This window comes from Serinus canaria, chromosome 5, assembly GCF_022539315.1.
Source record: "Serinus canaria isolate serCan28SL12 chromosome 5, serCan2020, whole genome shotgun sequence".
Classification (NCBI taxonomy): domain Eukaryota; kingdom Metazoa; phylum Chordata; class Aves; order Passeriformes; family Fringillidae; genus Serinus; species Serinus canaria.
The window spans coordinates 3,856,633-3,870,017 of record NC_066319.1 but is presented as its reverse complement, the minus strand read 5'-3'; the positions used below and the strand labels follow the sequence as shown (position 1 = coordinate 3,870,017).

The 13,385-nt window shown below is 40.1% G+C and overlaps 1 protein-coding gene across 1 annotated transcript in view; it reads right to left on the bottom strand.

Annotated features, from left to right (window-relative positions):
- The window catches only part of NELL1 (neural EGFL like 1), a 299,917-nt gene that overhangs the window by 13,595 nt on the left and 272,937 nt on the right, over positions 1-13,385 (bottom strand). The window contains exon 16 of the mRNA XM_050975915.1: positions 5,558-5,698. Within this exon, the coding sequence (XP_050831872.1) occupies positions 5,558-5,698 (141 nt within the window). The remainder of the gene's footprint in view (positions 1-5,557; positions 5,699-13,385) is intronic.

The following is a 13,385-nucleotide window of genomic DNA, read 5'->3' as shown; positions in this document are numbered from 1 at the left end:
TCTTAGGGTATTCTTCAGCATTTACTTTGATTCCACAAAGAATTCTTAAATGATTTCCATCAGGCTGAATTGAAGATGCTGAGTCTGAGGTACCTTGGTGAAATCATCTATCAGTGAAAAACTTTTTCAACTTAGGTGTTGAAAAGTTAGCCTAGTTCAGTTGTCCAAAACAAGAATTTAGTGAAGGTGAAAACTGTGATGAGACTTTTGCATTTACTTTATTTTTGTAGTGTTCAAACCCTTGCTTAGCTGAAATTCTCCACTGAAAGTCCCGCTGGGTTTCATTTGCTTTCCCACACCTGTTCCCAGGCCCAAAACTGGAACATTTAAAGATGGACAAGGCAAAACTGCACACAGATCTCATTTCCAATAATACCAGCACAAAGTAGGAAGGAGATAAAATTTCAATTTATAAATCAAGCAACTTTGAAGAACACTGGAAATAGCAAGGAGACTCCTTATTCTTTCCCTATATGTAAAGGACAAGACCAAAACATCTCTATTTATGTTTAGAGGGATTAATTCTTTCATGTATCCTGTCAACCTATGGAAATAATCTGATTTTCATGCTTGAAACAGGATTTTGCAATTTTATTCATGATACTGATATTCTCTGTGGCAAAAACTATTAATTAACCCAAATTAAAGTGGCAGAGCTTTCCTTACCCTCTCCAGACAGTTCCTTCTCAAGGAGAAGTGAGGATATAGTGGAAACACCCATACTGAGCAGAAATTTGCTTGTACTGCAAAGCTTTATGCAATTTTCCATCAACAACACAGCAGCAGCAAAGGGATTGCTGCCCAGACCCTCACACAACTGATCAACATCTTCACTCTTCAAACTCTCCAGGCAGTGCTTCTGTAAACAAATGCACAGCCACAAGTACCTGGCCATACACATTTTAGCAGCCAGTCACATTTTGTGGGGGAAAAAAGAAGGAGAAGGAAACCACCCAAGAGGTGCTCATGTCCAATACACTCTCAAGGTACATGGATAGCTCAAAGAAAACAGAATCAAAATGGAAGCAAACAATCCCCTGAGATGCAATTTCCTTTTCCATCCTTTTTTTGGCTGTAATGAGAACTAATTTGCCTCAGATCTTATGAGAGGTCCCACGGCCACTGCATTTGAATCAGGCAGAAGACAAGCATGACTGTACACATCAACACAAGTTCATTAACTGGCTTGCACTGAAATTTTAAATCAATCCCTGGCTACTTCATTTCTTACTTTTCAAGGCTATCCAGGTTTTAATTGTAAGCCTTTTCCACAGCACCTTAATAAATGTGGGCAAGCAAGCCATGCAGTGTGGTGCTCTGTATCATCCTGATAAGCTGTTGCAGAAGAAAGAACCCTGCTAATGTGCTAATTTTAACTGTTATGGTACATTAAACCATTACACTACATTGTTAACGTGAAAAATGTAAGCTGGGCTCCCAAACCAATGTGTGTACAAGTTAACTAAACTCTGTTTTGACAAATCATTTTTCACAGACAACTTGTCACTTAATGATTGTTTTGCCTTCTTTTTGAATCAAAGTTATTGGGGGTTGTCCTCGGAAAAAAATATCACCAAAGGGATTCATTTTTAGCTAGAAAATATTTTATGATAGCACTTTAATTCTATAGAGACATAATGGTCTATTAAAGAACAGTGCATAATAAATTAGATTCTGAATAAAGAATTTACTAAAGCTTTCTAAAAACATAGAAATGACTAAACACAATTACCTCGAAGATATGTAACACAATTTTCTGTCAGATTATAAAAAATTAGAATTTACTAGATGGAAAGTAAGTAAGACAACCTTTATTTTACAGGCTAAAATCAACTGACACCAACTCTGACACTGTGAGCTTTAATTCAATGAGCAGAACAGAAGAAAGCTGTGAAATGGCAAGTTCTGCTTGGTCTTGGATACTCTGTACCACCTGCAAACCTTTTTTTCTGCCTACAGAGCACTTCCTTACCAACAGATAGGAAAGCAATTCTCAGGCACACGGGAAGAGTTTTGAAGGATGGGTCTTCTCCTATTTGTGTGAAATAGAAAGGGGAGAAAAATAAAATCTAATCTCCTTTGCTTTTAGTTTCTAATCTAGGTAAGAGGCACCCCTGCAGCACACCATGGAATACAGGAAACCTTCAGGAACAGATTTAAAGTGCACCCAGATCTGACCTGCCAGCACTGCTGCACCCAGCTCTTGTGGGGGAACAACACCTGTGGGGTTTTCTTTCATGAGCTCTTCAGTCCTCCCTTTTCCCAGCTCTCACCTCCCCAAAGCAGCAACTCTAATCCTGCAGTGAGGTTCTACCTTTCAGGCTGAAATAAATGGTGAATCCTGTGGGCATTTGGTGGGAGAAGCATGCATGTTAAACTCCCCTACAAAATTTGTAGTGGTTCCTAAAGAAAAAAAAACAACCAAAACCTGGCAGGCACTGCTGCCTTGGTGGTTGTTCCTTCTGTGAGTGCAAATCCCAGAGTAGGGACCAAGAAACACAAATCATTATGAAAAAAAAGAGAATCAGTAAATCTGCACTCCAGGGTGTGAACAGCACTCTACAGACTGGAAGCATCTCACTTAGAGATGGAGATTGAAAAGTCTAATTTGCTTTGGGTAGAGAGTCACAAATACTGTATCACAAGACAGCTCATCATTCTCCATGAAGTTTTATTGTTCCTTTACTTCAGATTGCAGCCAGGCTCCTATTACAAAATTAAAAAAAAACCAAACCCAACCAAACAACACAGCAGCTGTAGCCTACAGGTTTTAATTGCCAGGCAAACTTTGGTAGCAGCTTCTTACAGCAATTGTCTTTTTGTCTGCAAGCAGTTTTCTTAATAACACATTGTAAAGGACCAGGGGCTCCCAAAAACACTCCTGTGGGAAATGAAATTACATTCTCTTCATTTGAGTCCACTCACCCTCGCTATAGGAAGCTGACATCCCTGATAAAAGCTGTCTTTGGTTGATATTTTGAGCAATAACAGAATTTTCCCAGTCTTGAAGGGGCCTGGCTAAGCCACACATCCTTATCATCAAAGCTCTGGTGCAATATTATGACCTTCTCTGCTGATTTTCTCAATTGTCCCTCACCAGGTGACAAACTTTCCTGTTTTTTCCCTTTGCCTATGAGAATTTAGCTGTTAGAAGCACTGAGGTATCACACTTCCCAAATAGATGCTATTTTTCCTAATGTTTTGCAAGCACTGCAGAGACAGTGCAAGCAATGACTCAGCTCCATAACACCTACACAGAAGGGAGGGAAAAGGGGTTAACCAAATGGACAGAAATGGATCCAACAAAAGCAACTGGCTGCCTGGGCTTTGGGCAATTCTCAGAGATGAGCTCTCCCTCCCACTGTCTGGTGATAAACTCTGTGTAATATTTATTGTTATTATTTGGTAGGAAAGGGTTTAATCTCATTTCTTATGTTTTTAGCCTATTTATTGTTCTCCAAGTTTATCCTTCAGGGAGGAAGAAGAAATGTTTCAAAACACACTGAAAGACTATGGCTCATACCACCCTCATGTTCACAAATTCAATATACAGTACACCAGGAAAAAATACTGTTGCTGAGCAGATGAACCCTCTTTTATCTGAAACAGAGTGAAAGACACCAGTTCTGACTCTAAATGTTCCACCATGCAAACAAGTTCTGTAATGTGACATATTAGCCAGAAGGTGCAGTGCTCTCTCTCTGCTGTTCCACCCAATTCTTAGCTGCATGTTTATTTTGAAATAAACATCATGACTTGAAATTTGCCATTATGGATTAGCAGAATCTTCCAATTAATTTTTTAATTATTTTATTTCATTCTACTGGTGAGGCAAACTGGTTTATTTCTCTTCCTCAGAGAAGCTATTTCATTAAAATAACCCCAATAATTTCCCATTCTCTTTACAACTTGCATATGGCCAAGAGGAGCACCTCACCTCACAGACTTCCAGCATGCTCTGCAGGTCAAAAGGAGGGCAGTGTGTTTTCATGAAATCTTATTCCTCCAGCCTCCACCAGAACATCTGGGGCTCCTTTTGGCAGCCCCCAGCCCTTCAAGAGTGACTCAGGGCAAGCAGCACTGACCTTTCCAGAGCTGAGCCTGCCTGGGGGTCAGCCAGAGTCTTGCTCTGTGTTTGTCTTCTCAGCCTGGCTCTTGATCTTGTGCTTCCCAAGTCAGCTACAGGAGGTGGCAGGGATGGGGCCCCCCATGGGAGGGGTACAAAAATGCCAAAAAATGCCTCGTACCCCCAGCTGCCTCAGGGCTTTCTGAAAGTTCTGTCATCTTGCTTTGACTTCTCACAAAAAAAAGGTATTTTCAACATTGTTCCATTCATCACTCATTTTACAACATTCAAATAAACCAGAGGAGGACCCTTGAACATTTGAAAATTCATTTAGAAATACATCTGTGTTATCTAGGGAATCCTGAAATGCTGTAAAATTTGCCAATTTTTACACAGACACCTTCTGAAGAAGTTCACTGCTGGGATTTTATTGAGCTCCCCACCAGCTTAGGACAATGTGTAAAAAGCTAACTTAGATGGACAATCCACAAAATATTGCTTTGAAAATCATTAGCATTCCTCTGCATTTTTAAATTATGACACTACCTTATCCCAAGGGCTTCTAATAGCCAGAACTCATAAAAGATGGGATTGTTTTGTACAAGTAAATTTATATGTTTTTGTTAATTTTTTTTTTAAATTATAGATTTTAAATCATAGAAAAAAAACACCCTTTGAAGGGACGGACATGATAAATTAAATTTACAGCATTAAAAAACAAACAAACAAAAAAAAAACACAAAAGGAGGAGAAGAACTTTAATGCAAAACTCAGAAGTAACTGAAATGCCAAATAAAGGGCAGAGCAACACTAGGAGCCAGTTGATCTGTACCTCAGAAGTTAAAATGGGATCCCTTCTAAAGAGTTTTAAACTCCCCTCCTGGTGATAAAATACCACATGGAAATTAAGTATAAGGCAAACAACTGAAAAGATAGAAAAACTGCAAAGCAGGGGAAAGGCAGAATTAGCATCTTCAGCCTGGTTTTATTGCTGCAGTGGCACCCAGAGCCCTACAGCCAGTGAGGGCAGAGACTGCAGGAGCCAGCAGGAACTCCTGATGGAGCCTCATCCTCTGTCCTCCCACAGAAACATGGACAAACTCCTTGGCACTCAGTAAAAATCCCTCTCTGTTCGTGCTCTTGGGACCTTACTCTGCAAACATGGGGCCCAGAGGATTTGATGGTATTTGCATAATCCTACAAAATGAACGATGGAGATGCTGAAAGATGGAAAGCAGGCAAACCAAAGCAACACAGACAAGCCACAGAGAGGTTCTTCTGTTGCTCTGTTAAAACCTTGAATTGCAAGGTCCCTTCCCAGCCCTTTGCTCTGACAAGGGGAGCAGAACCTGGGTCAGGCTTGGGATGTCCCTCCTGGGCTGACAGACAGACAGACAGACAGACAGACACCTCGGCTGCTCAGCAGCTCCACAGTCCCTCGGGAACACCATGCACAAGGATGAAAAGAAAGGCTCTCCGATGGTTGCTTACCCACACAGGACTCCCCGGCAGGAGAATAGCTTCCATTGTCATGGAAACCGCTTCTGCACTCACAGTGGTACCACCCCGGGAGGTTAACACAGCGTGAATGGCTGTGACACGCAATCATCCCCTCTGCACACTCATCAATATCTGCCTCGGAGAAAAACACAAGCCAGCCGGGAAATTAATTTCCTTTGACACCGATACTGTAGCTTTGTTTTTGTTTTTTTAGGTTTTTTTTTATCTTATTGGTTAGGAGTTTTTTTATAAAGATTTCCTTTAATAGATGGATCAAGGTTTATTACAGCTCCAAACAACAGACACTTAAAGCATGACTCACAGAACAACCATAAAAAATAACAATAATACATCATGTAATCTGTTACAGACAAGACACTCTTTTACACCATGATTTGCTGAAAATGCAAAGCAAACATGCAGATTTTTTTTTTGTTCCTTGTTCGTTTTTTTTTTTTTTTTTGTGTTGGGGATTCCTGTTTGCTTTTTTAACTCAGAAATTACATTTGTCTCTGCATTTAAAGTGCTGCAGAACAGGCTGAACACTGAAAAGGCACTTTCAGACACATTCCTGCTTTACAAACTGCACGTGCCAGGACATCTTGGAAAGAAAAAGCATTTTCTTCAGGAATTGTGTTTCCAGGACATCTTGGAAAGAAAAAGCATTTTCTTCAGGAATTTTGTTTCCAGGACATCTTGGAAAAAAAAAAACATTTTCTTCAGGAATTGTGATTCCAGCATCCAGCTGAGACATTGGCAGCTCTCTGGAAGTGAAGGTGCTCAGAGCACTTCACAAACACTGCTTAAATCTCTTTTTTTTATGCCATCAAAATAAACACCCGGTACAAGTGCAACAGCGTGTGACAAACAGAAAAAGCAGGCCACGTTTCAGCTGAAATAAAACATTTAGCTGGAAAGGAGTGAGGCAAATGACAGCAAGTCTGTAGCAATGGAAAGATACAGCACGATGAACACCCTGCTGGGTTTTCCATAAATGGGCTGTTTTTAGAAAGGGGTTTCTCAAATTTCTGCAACACCTTTAATAGAGACTTGGTAATTGCCAGTAACCTTGGCTAATCATGGCTGGCACCTGGCTGCTGCTCCCCTTTGAGCATTTTTCAGCACATTTTGTAGGGTTGTAATTAAAATTAGCAAATTAATTACATGCTAACCTTGTGGTAATTTAAGAAGCCATTATATTTTCATTCCTCTATTCAGCTCAATTTTTTTTTTCTTTAATTTTGGACAGTTTTCAGCTGGGTAACTTATCAATTAAAAGGAGACCCAAATTATTCCCAAATAATTCCCACTTTCACCCACTGAGATTTTTTTTTCTTGGCACACTTAAAATGTGCATAAAAAAACCCAAAAAAACTTGGTGAAAACAGGATTGGAAACGACATTTAGCTCCACAAGCATCAGAGGACAAATGTCTCATGATCCTGATGCAAGACTGAGTTAAGGTGATTAAGTAACCACAGAATGCAGCTTTTATCTCCATTTCCAAAATACATACACCAATATGGTTTCATGGACTGCACTGGAGTCATGCTGATGTACATGGAGATCAATTTGAATGAAGTATCCTTCAACACAATCCCATTTCCTCACATCTTACAAGCAATACCATAGAGAAGTTCGATTTTTTTTCCTCATTTCAGTAACAATATTTATTCTTGTTGAAATATGGGTGAGAAACCTAAAAAATGCCATTTTTCCCAGATTCGTGTTCGCCCTCGCTCAAGCATGAACCAAGTTATCTACATAACAGGATCATAAACACTATTTATTTCCAGCTTTATTCAGCTCCCATCTAACAAAAAAGTCAATTTTTAAATGCTTTAAGATCTGTCACTGCTGTCACCTCTTCTGTACTTTGTACTTTGTGGGAGCTAATTTTAGTGTTAAAACACTGCAGGAATGTAGCTGTCCATCAACGGTGAGTGCTGCTTGCAAACTCAGACACTTCCAATTCATTACAGCAAATGGAATTTATAACCATGATCTTTTCACATGTCATGGCTGATGAAACAGGTTTAATCCTATTTGGAAAGGGAATGACTTTGCTACTGCAGGTCAATAGCAAATGAATCCTCCTCCTTACCTTCCTTTCTTTCCCAGTGTTGGACTGGAGAATGTTTCTGTTCAAAGACTGCTTTCTTGTGTCAGACCTGCACTGGACTTCAATCTGCTCAATTTTACATTTTTAATTTACAAAATTAATAGAGAGTTCCTGAAGTTCATTTCTAAGCTTAAGCCCTTTCAAAACTATGTGATTTAGGCTCATGGCAAAGGACACCAACTGACTAGAAGTCTCCTTTTCAGAAAGCCTGTCTGCCAGGGTACCAAAACTTTATTAGGCAGCACTTTACTACACAGAAGAAGAGCCATTAGGTTATGCCTCTACATTATGTCAAAAAGTAAAATAATACACAAAACTCCTTCAAGACTTCACTGTGGCAGCACCATTCCTGTTACAGCTTTGTTCCCTGATGTGTAGGGAGACACCAACCAATTTCTTCAACCAGCAGAGCTGGGAAAAAAAGACTTGCTTTCAGTTTTTCTTCTTTACTTCCTCGACCTCCTTAAGCCAGGGGAGCTATGCCAGCATTGTCCTACAGACCCTGGGGCAGTGGGCAAAGGACAAGAGAAGCTATGTGGGCTTTTTGGGAAAATCTGCCCTGACAGACACCACTGGTGTGGAAGCAACTAGGAAAACTCTACAAGCTCTACTTCCCACCACTCTGCTGTTGAGGTTAAGCTCAGCACTCCTTGCTCCCCAGCATGCATAGAGGCTGGGAGGATGGTGCAGGAAGGAGAATGGGGAATCAATTCTCCCTCTGCTTCTGCAGCAGGTTAGGATTCCTTTGGGAGCGCATCAGCAGCAGCAGCACCGTCTGGAGTGACGTGCATGAAGAGCTGTGTCAACAAGGAAAACCCTGAACAGCATCTCTGCTTATCCAACACATTCCTGTTCCTTGAAATGGTGCACATAAACACTTTTAAAAGGGTTGGAAACACCATGATGAGCTCTGCAAGCTTCTCCTGTCATCCTGGGCCTTGTTGGTAGCGTGTGTACAAACACAGGTCTGCGGGAATAGGAAAATGTTGTGGATGTTGTAGAAATGGAGATTTAGGATGCTCAGAATAGCAAGAGGGAAAAGCAAATAACAGCTTCATACAACGGTGTGTCATACACCATGACATTATTTAGTTCAGTCAATAGACCATTTCCAGCTGGACATCCTATGTCCTCAAAACATTGGTTTTGAGCATTTCTTCTGCACAGAGAAATGTTGATATAGACAAGAACCAATTCAGGGAATAAGAATCAATCTCTTCATCCTTGCTTTTCCATCTTTAGATTCTAGCACCATATTTGCATATTTGCCTCAGGATAAAAGTCTCTCTATCCAAGTCTGGTTTGTGGTTTTGCTGTAGAATTTGAGTTAGGCATACACACTATTTTTGTGTGTTTTGTGTGTGCAGATGCTTACCAGAATGTGCTATGGGTACTTTCTTCTTAAAGGTATGTTAAGCTGAAATGAAAGTGTGCAGTGCTGACCTGTGAGTGAAAACAGTGTAGAAATTCTAATCTTTTTCAAAGGAGCACATTAAAACCTGATCAGAAATTCTGTCACTTCACACAGGCCAGAAGAAATAATAGGTGGGCATCTTTTGGCTGTGTTGCCATGCTGCAGGTGTTGCTTGCATGTCAGCATTAGTATCTAGATAGTCTAAAACAGAGTGCTTGTGAGAAACTGCCAATTTAATGTTGGCAAGTGGAAAGTTTCATAATCCTAATTTTCCTCTGCACTCTCCTCTAAATATCTGCATTACCTTTCCATTAAGGGTAGTATTTTTCATTTCTTGCCCCAAGACATGCTGCTCTTACCACCATGACACTGTTTTTGCAGGGTATTTTATTCAAGCCTTGTTACAACATCCATGGAAAAGGAGATCTCACACAAACCATCCTGTTGCCTGCTGTTACCCCACTCAGTCATTTGACTGCCACTAGGAGACAACTCTTGATGGATCTGGAAACACTCCACTATAGTGGCTTTGCAAATGCCCATAAATGGCACATTTTTGCATTGGAGAATAAGGGCACCATTTGGTTTCATATAAGCTCTTGCAAGATATTAATCCTGTCCTTTAAAGACAGGTCTGTAATTTTTACTTTTAGCAGCTTCTTGCATTATTCATATGGGTATTTATGCAGACAAGATAAATAGGATAATTTATCTCAAAATAAAACCCAATGGCTTCAGGACGCTGTGAAAAAGTAAAATTAAAATAATTCAATCTTTTCTGATGCCCCACCACACTTAAGTCACTGTGTGCTAATACTAAAAGGAAACCTGTTCAGTGTCATGTAACAGCTAGCAATCTACAGCTTCAATGAGACAGAAGAGCTTTATTGTCAGAGTGTCTATTCATCAAACCATTACTGCATTCTTTTTCATGCAAAAAATCCACATTCCTTATCTTCAGTTTCCACTGACTAGGAGACCTATAAGCAGGGAAATCTTGTACTAACAAGAAAGGATCACACAGGTCTCAAGCTCCCTGAATTAAAATTGTACCTTGAAAGCTGACTCCATTGCTTCCAGAGCATTTCAGCTTTGTTTCCCACATCACAGTATTTTTCTTCAGCATAAAAACACCAGAAAAATGCACCCAGACAACTGAGGCATTAGCTATATTTAAAATAGAGCCTCTTCTCATCTCCTACTCCAGCCTGAGCCTCACTTCCACAAGACAGAGACAGCAAGAAAGGGATGGCACTGACAGCACTATGCAAACAGTGTCCCTGCTGCAAAGGATTCCTTCCACTATTTCAAATAAACCCTGAAAGCAAAGACAACTACTTTGGATGAGAACAGATGAAAAAAATATCTTGCTCTCTAAAAAAACTCCAACAAACCCTCCCACCTGCCTACCCCCTCAGTTTTACATAAACTTATATAAAGACTGAATTTTATCCTTTATTATAAACCCTTATATTTTTATATCATTAAATCTCTATATTAGCTTTGGCAGTTCACTACAAGAGGGGCCTGCCTGTATTTTTAAACACATGCTAATGTAATATGCAGCATACAGAGCACAAATACAGAAAGTCTGCTAGATTTTCCCAGTCCAAGCAGGAGAGGCTAAAACACTCTAAAGCACTCTGACCTTGTCACAGGTTTGCAGCCTGGAATACCAAGGATACAGCTGGCACTGCAATTCAGCTGTTAAACTAATGGGAACTTGGAGAACACAGATAACTCTGTAATTAAGTTACATTTGAATAATGACTGGTGGCTGTTGCTCAGCCTCATGGGGCCACTTCATTCTTAAGACAACAGAGATACTCAAAGCCAGGAAGGACAGGGAAGACATCTGTCTGAGAACTATCTGCTGGCATTTTTCATCACCACTTTTTCCTTTCACAGCCTCGAGGATCTCAGGTGACAAAGACTGCCCCCACCTCTGCCTGAAGCCAGCAGCAAGCTTCGGAATAACCGCTTAGGAAGTTTTTCCTTGACGTTCAGCCTCCTTTTTAATTATGTTCATTTTAACTCATTAGGAGATTCTGGGCCAACAATTAACACCAAATAACATATTCCTCTCTCTTCAGTAGTCATGGCTGTTTTCACAGACTGACTTTAATTGCTTTTCATTTAAATTGGCCTTTGCAGTTCCTTCTCAGGCAGGAAGAGTTTTCCCTGTGTAAATGATACAGGCTTTGGTCCATTCTCCTATTTTGAGGATCCAGTGGGAAACCATAAAATTTTTAATTTGTTAAGATAATGAATGAAACTCACATTCATTAATAATCAAACCCACACAAACAGTTTAATAGTACTGTATGGCTTTCAGGGATGAAATGTGTGCTCACCATCCTTTATAATTAAAGAACAGCTGTAATATGCTTTATTGTGTAATTTTGGACTGGTATAAAGATTTTTAATCATTTGAAACTCACGTGCAAATTCAGAATGATGAGCTCACCAAGAATAAATGGAATTAAACCAATATCAGAATAATAACACAGACCAGTTGTACCAGCATTTTTAAGATTAATTCTTTTAATATATAACATCTAATTTATTGAAATTCATTTTAGTGCTTTATATACTTACACAGTCCAAGATGATGTCTTTATGATTTTAGTGCATCCCTCTCTCATACCCTCACATTCACTGATTTCCATGCTAATTATGCAGCACACTTGGAGTATGCAACTGAAAGATCCTGGCTCATTCAAATAAATCTCACTTCACAAGACTGGAGCTGAAAGAATTTGTTTTTGTTCTTATATCTAAAGATTACTGGGTGATGTAGGACATGAGAAGTGGAACGAGACCATTCAGCAGAAAGCCTGGCAGGGTAAAGAACTGTTCCATATTTAGGGTTGCATTTGAGTTTTCATTGCAAGCAGGATTTTAATTATCACTCCACAAGCCTGAAAAATACTGTCTTCACAATTAGTGGGTTAAGTTTCAACCTGAGGCAGAGAGTTTTCTGTCAAATTCTCTCAAATACACCATCCTGAAAACAGCAGGACATTAAAACAATTAATTGATTTAATTTCAATAATACGTATTAATGGTAGAGAGATATAATGTGCTATTAACAGGTGAGATAAATAAGGCAGAGAGAGCCACAAATAGCTTTCCAAAGTTTTCCAAACTGTGAGAAACTTCTCCATTTTGTAATTCCAGTCCACTGCCCTGCCATTTAGGTCACTATTCTCTATTAACTATAAAAATACTCTCAAGAAACCAGGCAGAGGCAAGGCCAAACTTTTCTACCTTCATGATTCATGAGCACGAGCTTTATTTTTTAAGAACGTTCAGCATCTTCATCCACAACTGCTAATTCAATTAAATTGTGATACTGGAGTTGTAACTGCATATATTATATATAAGCAACTCTTCAGAGTATAAGATATGGATACTAGAATAAAATGAAAACCCAGATCAGTAGGAGAGGTCTGTTGTGTCACTGGACTTTAAACAAAGCACACAGCAGGTATTCTTCTACACAACCAGGATTATACAAACTTTTTTAAGGAAAGTTCAAACCCATTCCTAAAGCAAACCACTTTCACACAGACAGCTGCTTTAAGCCTGCTGAAAGCTGTAAATTCAGATTCATTGAATTTACAATGACTGGTAAAGCCATACTAAAATCTTACTACAGATTGCACAATTACATTTCAGAAAATCTGCATGGCAAAACCCATTTAGCATCTCATAAAAAGACTAATACATCAATGAGAATAAAAAGTACTTTGGGCAAGTGATTTTGGCTTCCTGCAATTAAAGAGTTGTGCATTCCTTGCCAAGATAACAAAACTTAAGGATAATCACCTAAAGGGGACAGATGTTCAGACAAAGTAGTTGATGGGTGCCAACCAGCTGGAACACAGCTTGGCACAAAAGGACCTGGGGGCTCCTGGTGGGCACCAAGGTGAACATGAACCAGCCAGATGGCTCTGCTGGGAAGAAGGTGGGTGGTGCAGTAAATAAAGTACTGCCAGCAGGCTGAGTGAGGTGCTGGACCCAGTTCTGACCTCCCCAGCACAAGAGAAGGATGGAACAGCAGTGGAGAGACCAGCCTTGGGGCACGAGGGTGAGCGAGGGCTGGGGCATCTCTCACCGGAGCAAAGGCTGGAGAGGAGAAGGCTCAGAGGGATCCTAGAGACACACAGAAATCCCCAGAGGCAGGGTGCCAAGAGGATGGAGGCAGGCAGTGCCCAGTGACAGGAGCAGGGCCCAGGTGAACATCAGGAAGCACTCCTGCAGTGTGGGGCTGCCCAGGG